The 13,090-nt window shown below is 27.9% G+C and overlaps 1 protein-coding gene across 1 annotated transcript in view; it reads right to left on the bottom strand.

Moving 5' to 3' along the window:
* Cse1 (chromosome segregation 1) overlaps positions 1-13,090 on the bottom strand; it is a 63,151-nt gene that overhangs the window by 14,775 nt on the left and 35,286 nt on the right. Inside the window, exons 4-14 of the mRNA XM_067265054.1 lie at positions 12,971-13,072; positions 9,131-9,276; positions 7,694-7,784; positions 5,884-5,991; positions 5,722-5,814; positions 5,401-5,568; positions 2,298-2,427; positions 1,788-1,853; positions 995-1,104; positions 499-591; positions 329-413 (exon numbers count right to left, since the gene is read on the bottom strand). Coding sequence (XP_067121155.1) covers positions 329-413; positions 499-591; positions 995-1,104; positions 1,788-1,853; positions 2,298-2,427; positions 5,401-5,568; positions 5,722-5,814; positions 5,884-5,991; positions 7,694-7,784; positions 9,131-9,276; positions 12,971-13,072 — 1,192 coding nt within the window. The remainder of the gene's footprint in view (positions 1-328; positions 414-498; positions 592-994; positions 1,105-1,787; positions 1,854-2,297; positions 2,428-5,400; positions 5,569-5,721; positions 5,815-5,883; positions 5,992-7,693; positions 7,785-9,130; positions 9,277-12,970; positions 13,073-13,090) is intronic.

Genomic DNA, 13,090 nt, shown 5'->3' with positions numbered 1-13,090 from the left:
CGCATACATAAAATACTGAATTGATTAAGACCATCATAGGCTATACAATAGGGTTGTCCACATTGACACCTATTACAGAAGCAAGAGGCTGAACAGTATGAATGAAGAACTATGCCTCAACCAGCAGGCCCACGATAAACTAAGAATCTAGAGCACTGGCATACTCAGAAAATCTAGATCTTCTCCACAATATATTAATGTCTTTCTGAGTGGCCATTTTGTCGATGTAATCATTATTAAATATACTACAATATTTATACGTAAAAAACAATACAATTACTAATTATCAGGAGAATTAAAAATTATATATATATAGTGAAAAACCTACCATTAGCTTTATGTAAATCTGGAAGAATGAATTCTCTAAAGAAATTGACAACATTCACCAATTCATTTGTTTGAGTAATACCATGCTAGAATAATAATTGTTATATTTCAAAATTAAATTTTTAAATTAATATAGAAACAGAATTTTTAATAATGATGAATTAAATATACTTTTGATGTCTGTCCTTTTACAGCCATTGAAGTCACCAAATAAATAGCAGCATCTTTGTTTTTCCATTGATTACAAGGATCTGAAGAATAGCACTGAAATAGGCAAAGAAAAATTTTACAAGTAAGTAAATAAATGCGTAAATTAGGTAAGTTTACTTTATTTTTCACTAAAACAATTTATCTGTAAACAACTTTTATATAGTATGAAAGCCTTTTTTCACTAATCATTCTGTGACATTATTTACCTAAGATCAATAAACATAGTACAACTTGTATTCTATTGATCTAAAATTGATTACCAATTATATGTAATTTTGTATACTTAAGTTTCTAAATAATACAATATATCAAATTTATCTCTATTTTAAGTTGACTATTACAGAAAAGAAGACTTTTGAAAATTTTCTTACATACACTCGAAAAAATATATTACATTTTCTTGAAAAATTTAACTTAAAAATATGAATTATGTCTATTTTACTTGAAATTGTGTTACCTGTAACATAGCTTGCACATACTGAGAAAAAACTTCAGATATTTTTGCTTCAAAAAACTTTGATAGGGATTTTACTAAATCACATGCTGCTCGTCTTCTAGTATCTACATCTGATATATTTAAAAATTAAAAGAAAGTTTAACATTTTAGTTGAACTTTCATATTGAATAATACACAAAACAATATTACACTGTCAAAAATTTAAAATATAACTAACTCACTCCATTCCTTTTACTGAAATATTAAAATAATCATAACATTTCATTAAGTAATACTACATCAATCTCACACTATTGGATATAAAATGACATCTCAAAAGTTTAAATACATTCTCTAATAAGCACAAGTAATTTCAGTAGACAATAAAAATTTTAAAACATTTATTACTCCTACTTAAATTTAATTACTTTATATCATAATACAAAACTATAATTTATATAGAACTTTCTTCAAAATTTGAGTTATGTGAATATAACCAATAAAACTGTATGAAAAGAATTGCTTTCTTTATCGTTTGCATATTGTTCTGCTAATAATATTTACATTCTCCACATATTTATTCCTGTATTAAGTTCAGCATGGCCCATAATAGAGTAGCTGAACTCATAATGAGGTCCAGGAGAGACTATCCATGAAAGATCCCAAGGTTCCCAATGTAAATTTAAACTAGAGTTCCTACAATGGCAAGCTGAAACGTTTATCATCACAGCCATTTAGCCATCTGTACACATTTGTATTTACAGTTGTGTACCTATCTGTAATTGTTTTAGCTATTAAAAGAAAAATAAATTACCCGATCCTTCAATATCTCGTCGAATATACTCTTCAGGATTATCTTCAAATAATGCTTCATCAGATTCTACAGAAAAATAAATTTTTATTTTTAAATTAAATCGTAAATAAATATGTAATTTTACCAAATCAGATTTAACAAAAATTACAATAAAATCCAAGAAAGGCTTTTTACTGTTTATAACACTGAATCGTTTGAATATAGCTTTTATTTTCAAATGTTAAATTTATTGAAATTGCCAAATGTAATTTAAGTATTTATATTAGTAACATGATAAATTAAAGTTATCAAACATTTTCAAATAAAATGTCAGACAACTTCACAATTTTTAAAATAAAGAAAATCAATTTTTGTTGATTTAAATTTAAAACCAAAAATTATAAATTAAATTCGTTTCATTTAATAAATTTTAATAACTTTATTGAGAATAAATGGCAGCTAAAATAAATAATAAACTAATAATGAAAACAAATTAAGCTTTATCTATATACATTATTTAACTTATCATACCTCTAAATTCCATATTCGGAATGATAACTTTTTCACAGATAGAACTTAATATATTTGGATCTTCAAACAGATGTTTATAATGAGGTCTGTCAGCAACGGATGACAGAAAATGGATAGCATTGCTTACCAGCTGCAAAAGTTATAACATTTATATATTTATATACAAATAATATGATCTTTGTTATTTTGATTAAATAATTTAAAATTTTTAAAATATTTAAATCTTAAAATATTTTTTTACAATTGATTATTATAGGAAAATTTTAAATAATTTTCAAAGTAAATTTCTTGGCATTCAGACAGCATAAGACAGAATTTTCTTTCATTGACGAAGTCAACTGTTAAAATACATACGAACAGCAAGAAATCTTGAAATAATATACAGGGTGTAATGAACTCCGTGCCAATATTTTAGGGATACATTCTAGGATGAAAAATGAACTTAAAATCCTCTATAACCTTTTTCAAATTCTGCATTGTTTTTCACAATCTGTCCTGCCAAAAAAGGTAGTTTTTAAATTTCCTGCCAAGGTATTAAAACTTGAGTTGTCAACTTTTTAAAGTAATTTATTTTTTATGCTTCTCTCAACAAACAGAAAAAATCTTGCCAAAGTAGGTCCTACTGTAATGATGTAAACATAACCTCTTTTTTTATCTACTTTAAGATTTTTCAGTATCCATCCACTTTATAGTAAAAAGCATAATTGGAAAGCAAGAGTTTTTCAATGTAAATTTTCTTTGAACAACTTTTTTTTTTATATAAAATTAAACAAATTACAAAACTTGCTCAATAAATCTCCATATCTCCATGGATGTGAAAATTTACTTCTTATAAAAACAATTGAAGTTCTACACTCGTATTAAAACAGGTTCAATCTTTATGTAATAAATGAGAAGTACGTACATGTTCAAATAAAGCATTGGTTAATATGTATTGGTAAAGCAGAAACAGAAAACTGTTGTATCCTTTTGACGGGAGGTTTAAAATTTATTTCTGATATTTTTTTGGAAGGCCAGATCACAAAAATGAAACAGAATTTGAAAAATGTTTGTCAAGAATTTCAAGCTCCTATTTCACCCTAGAATAATCCTAAAATATTAGCCCAGAAATTCATTAAAGACTGTTTATACCTCCATTGCCATTCTGGAATTACTTTGTGATGAAAAAAGCATACTTCTTGAGACTTTCTTGCATAATTTGCAATATTTTATTCTGTAACTAGCAGGCAGGCCCGGCATTGCTCGGGCAAAAGTAACGATAGCGAAGATTAAGATTATTACATTATAGTCACAAAAAAGAATAATTTCATCAACAAACCAAGTTTTTCTAAAGAAAGGTCAGATTTGAAAATCAAATGTTCTAATATTGTTCGATTTTCACAATGTGTTCTGATTATATCCTTCAATTTTCATTGAATATCATAAAGAAGAAAGGTTGAGAGAAACTGAACTAATCTGTTTAAATTTGAAAATCGAATATGTTCCAACATATTACTCTTTTTCTTTTTTTTCAACCGCCTGTAAATCTTGCACGTCGCTTTCTCTCGTTCTTCATTGTTACTTAACACTATCATTGTTACTTAACACTTTGATACTTAAATCTGGTACCCTAACTGTGTACCAAATTTCAACTTTCAACTCCTAACCGTTTTAGCGAATATTAAGATTATTACGTTATAGTCAACCTTACCCATTTTCACAAAATGCAAGAATTGGGTCCCCCCTGTTTCCAGACTAATTACAAAATTTTTAGATAGGTCTAAAAAAATGTTTGATTTCCCGCAAAAACGAAAAAAAAAACTGCATCTGCGTCTTGCACGTCGCTTTCTCTTAACATTTCCATTGTTGATGGAAGTGTTAAGACTTAATCCCGTCCTTCCCCCGTGGGGAGGAATTTCAAAAAATCCCTTCTTAGTGTGCGTTCTCGTGTACCAAATTTGAACGTTCAACTCCTAACCGTTTGGGCTCTGTGCTGATTATTATTATTATTATTATCATCATCATCAACTCACCTCAATTATATATATAGAGGACAGAATATTACAAGATATGGCATAAATTTGATCATATATGAAAACTCAAAATACATCTTGAAAAATAAATTTTTTTGATTTAAAGAATTTAGAAGTTTGAAGCAATTAATATTTTAGAGAAAAAAATAATGTCACACATATAATTACAAAAATTATGTTAAAGGTTATTCACTTTTGTTTCTTATATTCTTTTATAACATGAATTTCTGTTTTAAAAAAAAGCCATTTAGATCAATTAGGAAAAAAATTGGTTTCCAAATAACAGAGGTGGCTATCAGTGACTCAGGATAAATATGATTTAAGTGATTTCATGGATTAGCAAATAATTATGACGGGAACAATTTGCTAATATGACAATTGATAATTCTGAGTTTTAAAAACTAGACAATTTAGTAAATCAAAGTTCCAAAGCAAGTTTACTTCATAAAAAGTTTCATTATCAAGTTTTATAGACAACTTGATATTAAGTACTTTAAATATATTTTTCATTCAGTTGCAAGCAAACATGAGACATTATTACAAGTAAGCAAAAACTAAAAATTTTAAACAGCTATTATTACATAACTTTGAATCATACTATAAAAAATAGTAATACACAGTTTCTAATAATTTATTATACTCTATTAATTTCTAATAATCAATACAATATTGCATTTCCTTAAATGTATATTAAAACTTAAATGACAAAATTAAAGCTTGAAAAGTGATAATGATAGATCAGTTTAAACACACATCACTAAGGTTTAATGCTTAAAGATGCTTTAAAGTGTTATTCTACTGTCTTGTTTTAAGAATGTATACAAAAGTAAAAAACATGAAAAGTTAATCGCTTGCAGTATTATAATCAATCTTTTAGCTTCATAATCTTTACACAATTTAGTTTCGTCTTTTATAAAATTTTAAATCCAGTGCACTACTTACTGTAAAACTGTATTTACTAAGAATATATCACTTTGTTATTACATACTATTTTTTATACTTTCATTTCCTTTACCTTAAATTACAAATCTTTATTAGCTTAATATTACACTGTTAAGCAATGATTAAAATTACAAAAAAAACAATCTTACCAAATCATATTTCACTTGTTTTCCAGTGTTTGTAAGTAAATGCCATACAGCTGTCACAAATTCTGGTAAATATTTTTGAAATTCCTCATTATATTTCTGTGCATAAAGGGCAATGTTATCACAAATTTGAGATTTCAACTGTTCAAGCAAGCCAGCTTCTTCATCCTCCTTTAAATATGAAAAATTTTTCGCTTTAATCCCTAGTTATAATTTCAATATTCTCTAAATTTATACTCTATTAAAAAATCATTTTTATATTCACCACATTAAATCTAAACTTTATAAAACTATGCATTAACATGCCATTTAATCAAAACTTACATTTGTTTGTAGTAATTTTTGATCTGTAGTAAGCAATGTCAAAAAATGTTTCATCCATATGTTCATATTATCTTCAAAATATTCTGGTAAATCCTGTTTTAATAAGCAGAAAACTTATATATAAAAAATTCATTGTAATAATACTTTAACAAATATATTTACCTGATAATTCAAACTGTAGAACAACTTGGCAATTAATGTTAATGAACTAAATATAACTTTCAGAGCTGTTGGATTATTTTTGTGTGATTCTGCTAATCCCATTGTAGCCTAAACAATTTATAAATTTTAATAAATATATACTATTCAAATATTTTTAATTAGTATTTAATTGTAAATTATTAATTACTTTTATTATTTAAAATTATAAATATGCAGATTTTAGGGTGCAAACTTGCTTAAAAGACTGTTAAAATAGTTTCTTCAAAAGTTTAATGTAAACATCCGCCAATAGAAAAACTCTCATCATGGAGAATTGGATCGGATATCACCCCAATGTCAACAATCGAGTGAGAAAGTTGACACACAGTTGCGAAAGAGAACGGTCCATTATGCAGCGACTTGTCCAAGAATGCAAGTCATTGTCAACAACAAACGATCACGTGACCCCTTTCCCACAATAATGACGTAAAATCCCAAGCCGCCGAAGCTCAGCACGATCGATAGGAAGTTATACTTTGTGTATGCACCATCTGAGTCTCCTGGACCTCTACCGACTTAGTGATAGGAGAAGACCCCCGTTGGAAGACATTTAATGGCTCTGGAACTTCCATACAGAATTGATCATCGCACATAGCTCTCCATCAATGCATAGCGGTAACTGTTAGCAGTCTGCAAACTCTCTCTATGGAAATTGGTATACCTGTTATAGATTAGCCCTGTTGTAAATAACATACTTTGTAATTGCATTTTAACCACATTTAGTCACATCTAGCTTTCTGTAACCCGAATGTATCTAGCCATATGTATCCCATGTATCTTAGAGACAGAAGTTTATTAAACCTTTATTTTTGTTATCTGTTAAAATCCTGTCTCTTGTCTATTCAGGAACCTGGACACCTGTCGACTTATCAATGTGCTCCCCACTCAATATTTGCCCTCCTATCAAGTTTTAGCCATCCGACAAAACCAAGGTCAGGTTCCAACAATCCATGCCGATTAAATGGTTAATAGGGCACCCTCCTATAGCCCCCAGCTTATCTCAAATGTTTTTGTAAATTTTTTAAAGTTTATGAATTTTATTCACTCAATTGACTTAAATGTTTATCATTAAACAGTAATAATCATATTACGATATACTAATCAATTATATAGCAAACATAAACTCATTTATATATAACAACTAACAAAAAAGAGAAAGATCATTTCACAATAAAATATACTTAATTTTTAACTAGTCCCAAAATTTGGTCTGAAAGTAGACATTGATGAAACTAACTTATCTAAATAGTAATAATTAAAAATTAATTATGAATTTTGATTAAATAATTTTGTAAGAATTTAACAATTTAGGCAAGAATTTGAACCCACAATCTCTAAATACTGGAGAGACAAATTAACATTTAGACTATTCATCTCTAACCTAAACTTCATTTCCACATACAAAATTATTTAGTTTACTGTACCAGTACATGTAACACGAGCTAATTATCATACTTAATAATTCAGATTCCTAAATTCAAATAAAGAAAGAAAATTTATTTAAAGAAAAAGCAGCCGTAAGAAATGTACAGAATTTTGTTTCTTGATGTAAAGCATATTACATATACTTCTGTTCACATTTGGACAATAAAACAGTTAAAACTCATTACTCATTGCAATGCCATATAAGAAAATTTAAACTTTAATAAATAGATGTTATAATGAAATTATAAAAACACACAAACTTTAAAATAAAAATATTTCTATAAAGTTTGAACCTTACAAATAACTTAAAGTTTATAGTAAAACTTTATACTTAAATTTATCTTACCTCAAATAACGTTGTTAAAGGATGAGCAAAATTATCCAAAACGTGTTTAATTTCTAACCATAAAATTTCTGATTTAAATTCATAACGATATCTAAAATAAAAATAAACAAGTGTTCATTCTTATTTTTATAAACTAAAAAGTTAAACAGCATTGTTATATATTTGCTTTTTTAATTTCATTTTTAAGAATTGTAACAAAATTGATTAAGAATATCAAATTAGTTTTTAGTTTTTCTCATTCAAAACACACAAATTAATATCCAGTCAATCCAAAATTCAATAATAAAAAGAAGTAAAGGAATTTTATTCAATATTTTCCATAATTCATTTTCATCTATAAAATTTTTAAATCAAACTGACTATATATTGGTCATTACATCACCATCCATTTAACTACAAAAAACTAGTTAGATGGATGGTGAAGGTATTATTTTTCCAAACTTACTTTTCCAAAGGAAGATATAAACAAGATAGACTTTCTGAGAAAGACTAGGATGGATAGATGCAAGAATTATCATTAACCTCACAAAACATCATTTTTAACCACTTATTATTGAGACCTTAGTGAAAGTTACCAATTATTGTTTTTAGAAAGATGTTTTATTCAACGACATAATTACCAATAATAATTGTTATTGGTTAAATCACTTATCAAATAGTCAACTTCTTATTTAACTAAAATAATGAAAAAAAATCTGTACCTTATTAAATCAAAATTCTTATTTTTTATCCACAAATATTTTCAGTGTTGCTCTTTTTCATTGTCAGGTGAAAAGATTTTCAAAAGTTTTAGATTGGAACATCTGCATATTATTATGATAATTAAAATGTCACATCCATACAAATTTTGTCACCCTGACAACACAAATATTCAAACACCTGAATTAAAAATGTTTCTTCTGACAGCAAAGAAAACATTTATAAATAAAAATAAGACTTCCAATTTAAAAATTTATAATTTTTGTTTTATTTTTATATTTGATAACTGTCATCATAGTTTATATTATTTTCATTAACAACACACACACACCCAAGAACAGACAACTGGATGGCAGAGTTGCTAAAGGGATTAGAATGACAACCTACTGCTCTGTGTAACTTGAATTGAATCCACACACCAAAGAACCCCAGGAATTTTTCAGGGTTAGTTCATCCAGTTATGTTGGATCCTGTCTTTCACTAAGCAACTGCCCCATTATGGTTCTGGCAGAACCATAATAGGCTTGCCAAAAAGGCCCTTTTAATGCCCACAGAACAGAGTTTAAAAAAATTACAAGAGAGTTTAAAAGTATGTAGGAATATATATATATATATTCCTACATACATGCACACATACATTTTTATGTACACACATTAATCTTGTTTGGCTTCTTCAAAATTTATAATAAAAATAAAGATTTTTTCTTACTGATTCTTACATTATAAACAAATAATTACCTTTTAAAAAGTGAATGAGCTGTTTGAAGAACTCCATTTATGATGTGAAAATCACCTGTTTGAAAATGATTAATCATTTCTGGAAGTAAGTTAGGCCACTTCTGAGGAAAATCCTCTCTGCCAATTATACTGACTGCATCACTCAACTACAATAATTTTCAGTATAAAAATTATTTTTATTGTCAAATTCACTCAAATTAAAAATATATCAAATGCGTGCATATTATTATTCTAAATGAATCCATTTAACAATTCAATTCAGATATTTCTTATAAAAAATCCAATAATAATTTTCAATTAGAAAAAAAACATGCCAATAACAAATTCTTGTTAATTAATTATTATTGTGTTACAAATTATATTCTAATTCTTAACATTTATCTTGTAATTGAAGATTACAATAGTAAATACAATTCTGAAAATATTAATTTACTTCATAACTGAAGTTCAGTAAAACATTTAATATATTTTTTTTAATCAAAAAATTCATATTTCTTCCTTAGAGATAATAATTCATTGATCTTGTTCTTTTACTAATTACTAACAAGGTGGTAAAATCAATTTTAGCATCTTTTTATCCATTTCCTATTAGGGTCTGTGCACAAATAACAATATATTATCATCATTATTATAATGATAATATATTATTATTATTGTAATATATTAGTTTATCATCCCTCATTATTTGTGGCATGTATTATTTTTTCAATTTAAAGCAACATGTTTCTTTCTCTATCAGAAATAATTATTTTTTCAACCTAGCTTTTTTTCCAAAAGACTTTCATTTTGACTTACTCAGTACAGTTTGGTATCTCATTCAGTTATATCAATTTAATTACTGTTCACTTTCCAAGAAATAGTCAGTAAAATCTCCTCCCCATGTGGTCTAAAGTTAATTAGAAACTAGATTCCAACTACTTGTTTCCTCGCATTGATCATTTTTGGAATATGACAGTTGGGCATTAAAAAGATAGATGTTATCTCCAAAATATGATTTCATCAAACTCTAAAGAAACTCAGAATCTTGATGCAAAACAATGGCAACTGTAAAATCCACTGGCAACCCCCAATATTTTAACCTATGTCAATGTAATTTACAAAATATTTTATTCCAATAAATATCAATAATTTACAAAATGTGAAATTTCTTATAAAAATTATTTTATTTCCATTGTAAATTGATTTGAATTGGATCCCAGGATATTCTGGGAATTTATCCCAAATTGTTCAAATCATCTAAAAGACACTGTCATGTTTTCCCTGATAAATGTTTATAATGATTTTAAAAATAATTTTAACAATTTACCACTTGTTCATTTTACTTCTTTGCTTTTTAGTAAATTATTACTAAACTTTACTTCTCTAAAGACATTTCTTTTATATTTGCTAATGTTTGCCAAAATGTTTTGAAATGTTTACAATTGTCAAATATTTCTAATTCTATTCCAGCCATATTTTATTTTATATATTAATATTTTTCCTATTGCATATTCTCTTTTATCTTGTAAATTTTCTGCAATAATTCAGGAAAGACATATTTTAGAACTATTGTGTATCTCTTATTTCGTTGATTTTTCTGGATGAATTTTACCAGCTTCTCAATATTTTGAAACAACACCCAATAATGTGAAATAGCAACTTTTGATTCCTTTCCAATTTTTCTTAAGGATTTGTCCTGTCTAGAGAGTTTGATAATTACTTCATGTACATCAACATATACAGCCTTATCAGGTGCCATTTTCATTAAACAAATACACCTCAATAATGTTAATAAGGAAAAATATGTAAATATCACATCAACTCATTTACATAGTTCGAAACAGGTCATTTAATGTATTGTCCGAGTTATTATTTGTCAGAAATGGCTCTATCCAAGCTTTTTTTGTTGAATTGCATTTTCTGCCCATGCTTTTTTTCTACTGCTCATAACTTTATTATTGTGAGATCCGGAAATTCCCTAAATTCATAAAAACGTAACAATTTTTAATAATCATTCCCTTTATTAACTTGAGAATTTTCTTACTAAAAACATCCTGCTAAAAACGGTCCTGGATATAAACATCCTGCCTAAAAACGGCCTGGACGAGAAAATATGCGTCCCCGGCCATATAACTGTCAACAATCTTTGTCTTACCTTAACGACATGCGTGCATAGACGTCCAAACCCGAGATAACTCGGGCAAAATTTTATAGCTTTACAAAAAAACGGTACTTTGGGACCCGGAAAAAAATTTTTTGATCTTTGGAATGTTTTCTAAGTCTCCAAATTTTTTGAAAAATTTTTACCCGCGCGAAAAAATTTTATTGCGATTTTAATTAACCTTTAATGACCGTAATTAACGCTTAATTGTTTTTTTATGGGATTTTTTTCTGGAACTTCATTCATCCTTCTAAACTTCTAGTGCGTCGATTTTACTTCGGTAAAGTTATTTAAAGCTATTTTCTGATGTCAAAAACAACATCCAATAGTTTTTTAATTTTTTTAATTAATAGATTTTTTTATAATTACGTTTAATTAAGTCGGGGGGGTCGGAAATATCAATTAAAATCGTAATTAAAAAAAAATATTTAGAAATATACCACCATCTAGTATTCACCCTACTTTTTACCCTTCTCCTCCCGAGAGTTTCATGAGAATGTCCCGCGAAAGACGACACCAGCTGTTCTCAAGGTCATCCAGCTGTGTAAACAATGACTCATCAGTGTCAGATTTCGCGGATAGGCGAGAAAAAGGAAATTGTACTTTGAAGCTTTTTCTTCAAAATTAACACATTTCTTTCGTTTTTTTTTCGTTTTATTATTTTTTAATTATTTTTAATTATTCTTAATCATTAATTTAAATTTTACGGGGAAAATTCGGTGAATAAGGAGTTAAACTGTATCCAGATCGTCTTGCAACCTAAGTTTACAGTTAACGTCCGAACTCGTCATATATTTTTGGTCCCGGGAACACCTATGACCCCGATCGTGTGACTGATTTTCCCAGCCAAAAGCTATAAAAGCCACTCCTTTCCCCACCTCAGGGGAGTCTCTTATCATCTGCCGGACAAACGCCATCGCAAGTCGTCATCGCTCGGACCTACTGTCCTAACGTCCCCGCGCTCAGTCGCGACTTTATATAACTGTGCCTATTTCGGATACTACTCTCCACCTTCGTGGATAACCGAGTGCTAACTCTATAAGGAACTAATAATGAGGTATGAACTGAAACTGTGAGCTCTCTCTCGAACCCTACGCAAAATTAGAGAATTTAGTCAGATTTTATATTTGTGTCCTTGTTAATATTAATAAATCTTGTTTTAATTGTTAAATGGTGTCTTCTCTGTCTCGAATATCGCTTTTGCCTTATCGTCGACCCCATCCTTCCTCCTCATCCACTTGCGTAACCTGTAACGTGCCGTCAACGTAACAGCCATCCTTGACAAGTGAGCCGCCGGAAAGGGAAGCACGACTTCCTCCTACCTCCCTCGATCTCACATTATGTATCAACGTGATGTAAAATCTTCAGTTATAACAAAAGTTTACTAATATAAAATAACTATAAGTGTACAAAATTTTTCTGTTTAATATTATTGAAGGATAATCTAGAAATCTATTAAAATAACATACAGTGTAAGGTTTTTTTTGTTGGGGTTGTATATATAAAAGTTTACATATACTTACATCAACAATATGTTTTTACATTAAGTGTTTTTCAATAAAAAATAATCCTTAACAGAAATTTAATATTGAATGAACTTTTAAATGAAATATTATTTTCAACTTTATCATTTTTTAAGAGAGTTGATTAAAAATAGTTCATTTGTTACTTTTATTATATAAGTTAAAGAATTTTCTAACCTGTCGTTGAATTTGTTCTGGACTACGTAGCATTAAACCCACAATAAGATTTTTAATAGCATTTCTATCACTTTCGTGAATTTTATTAGAGCAATCTTCAATCTGAAAAAAATATATACT

This window comes from Centruroides vittatus, unplaced genomic scaffold, assembly GCF_030686945.1.
Source record: "Centruroides vittatus isolate TY-2023 unplaced genomic scaffold, ASM3068694v2 contig_1049, whole genome shotgun sequence".
NCBI lineage: Eukaryota > Metazoa > Arthropoda > Arachnida > Scorpiones > Buthidae > Centruroides > Centruroides vittatus.
Note: the sequence above shows the minus strand (reverse complement) of the source record. Positions and strands in the feature narration are given on the sequence as shown.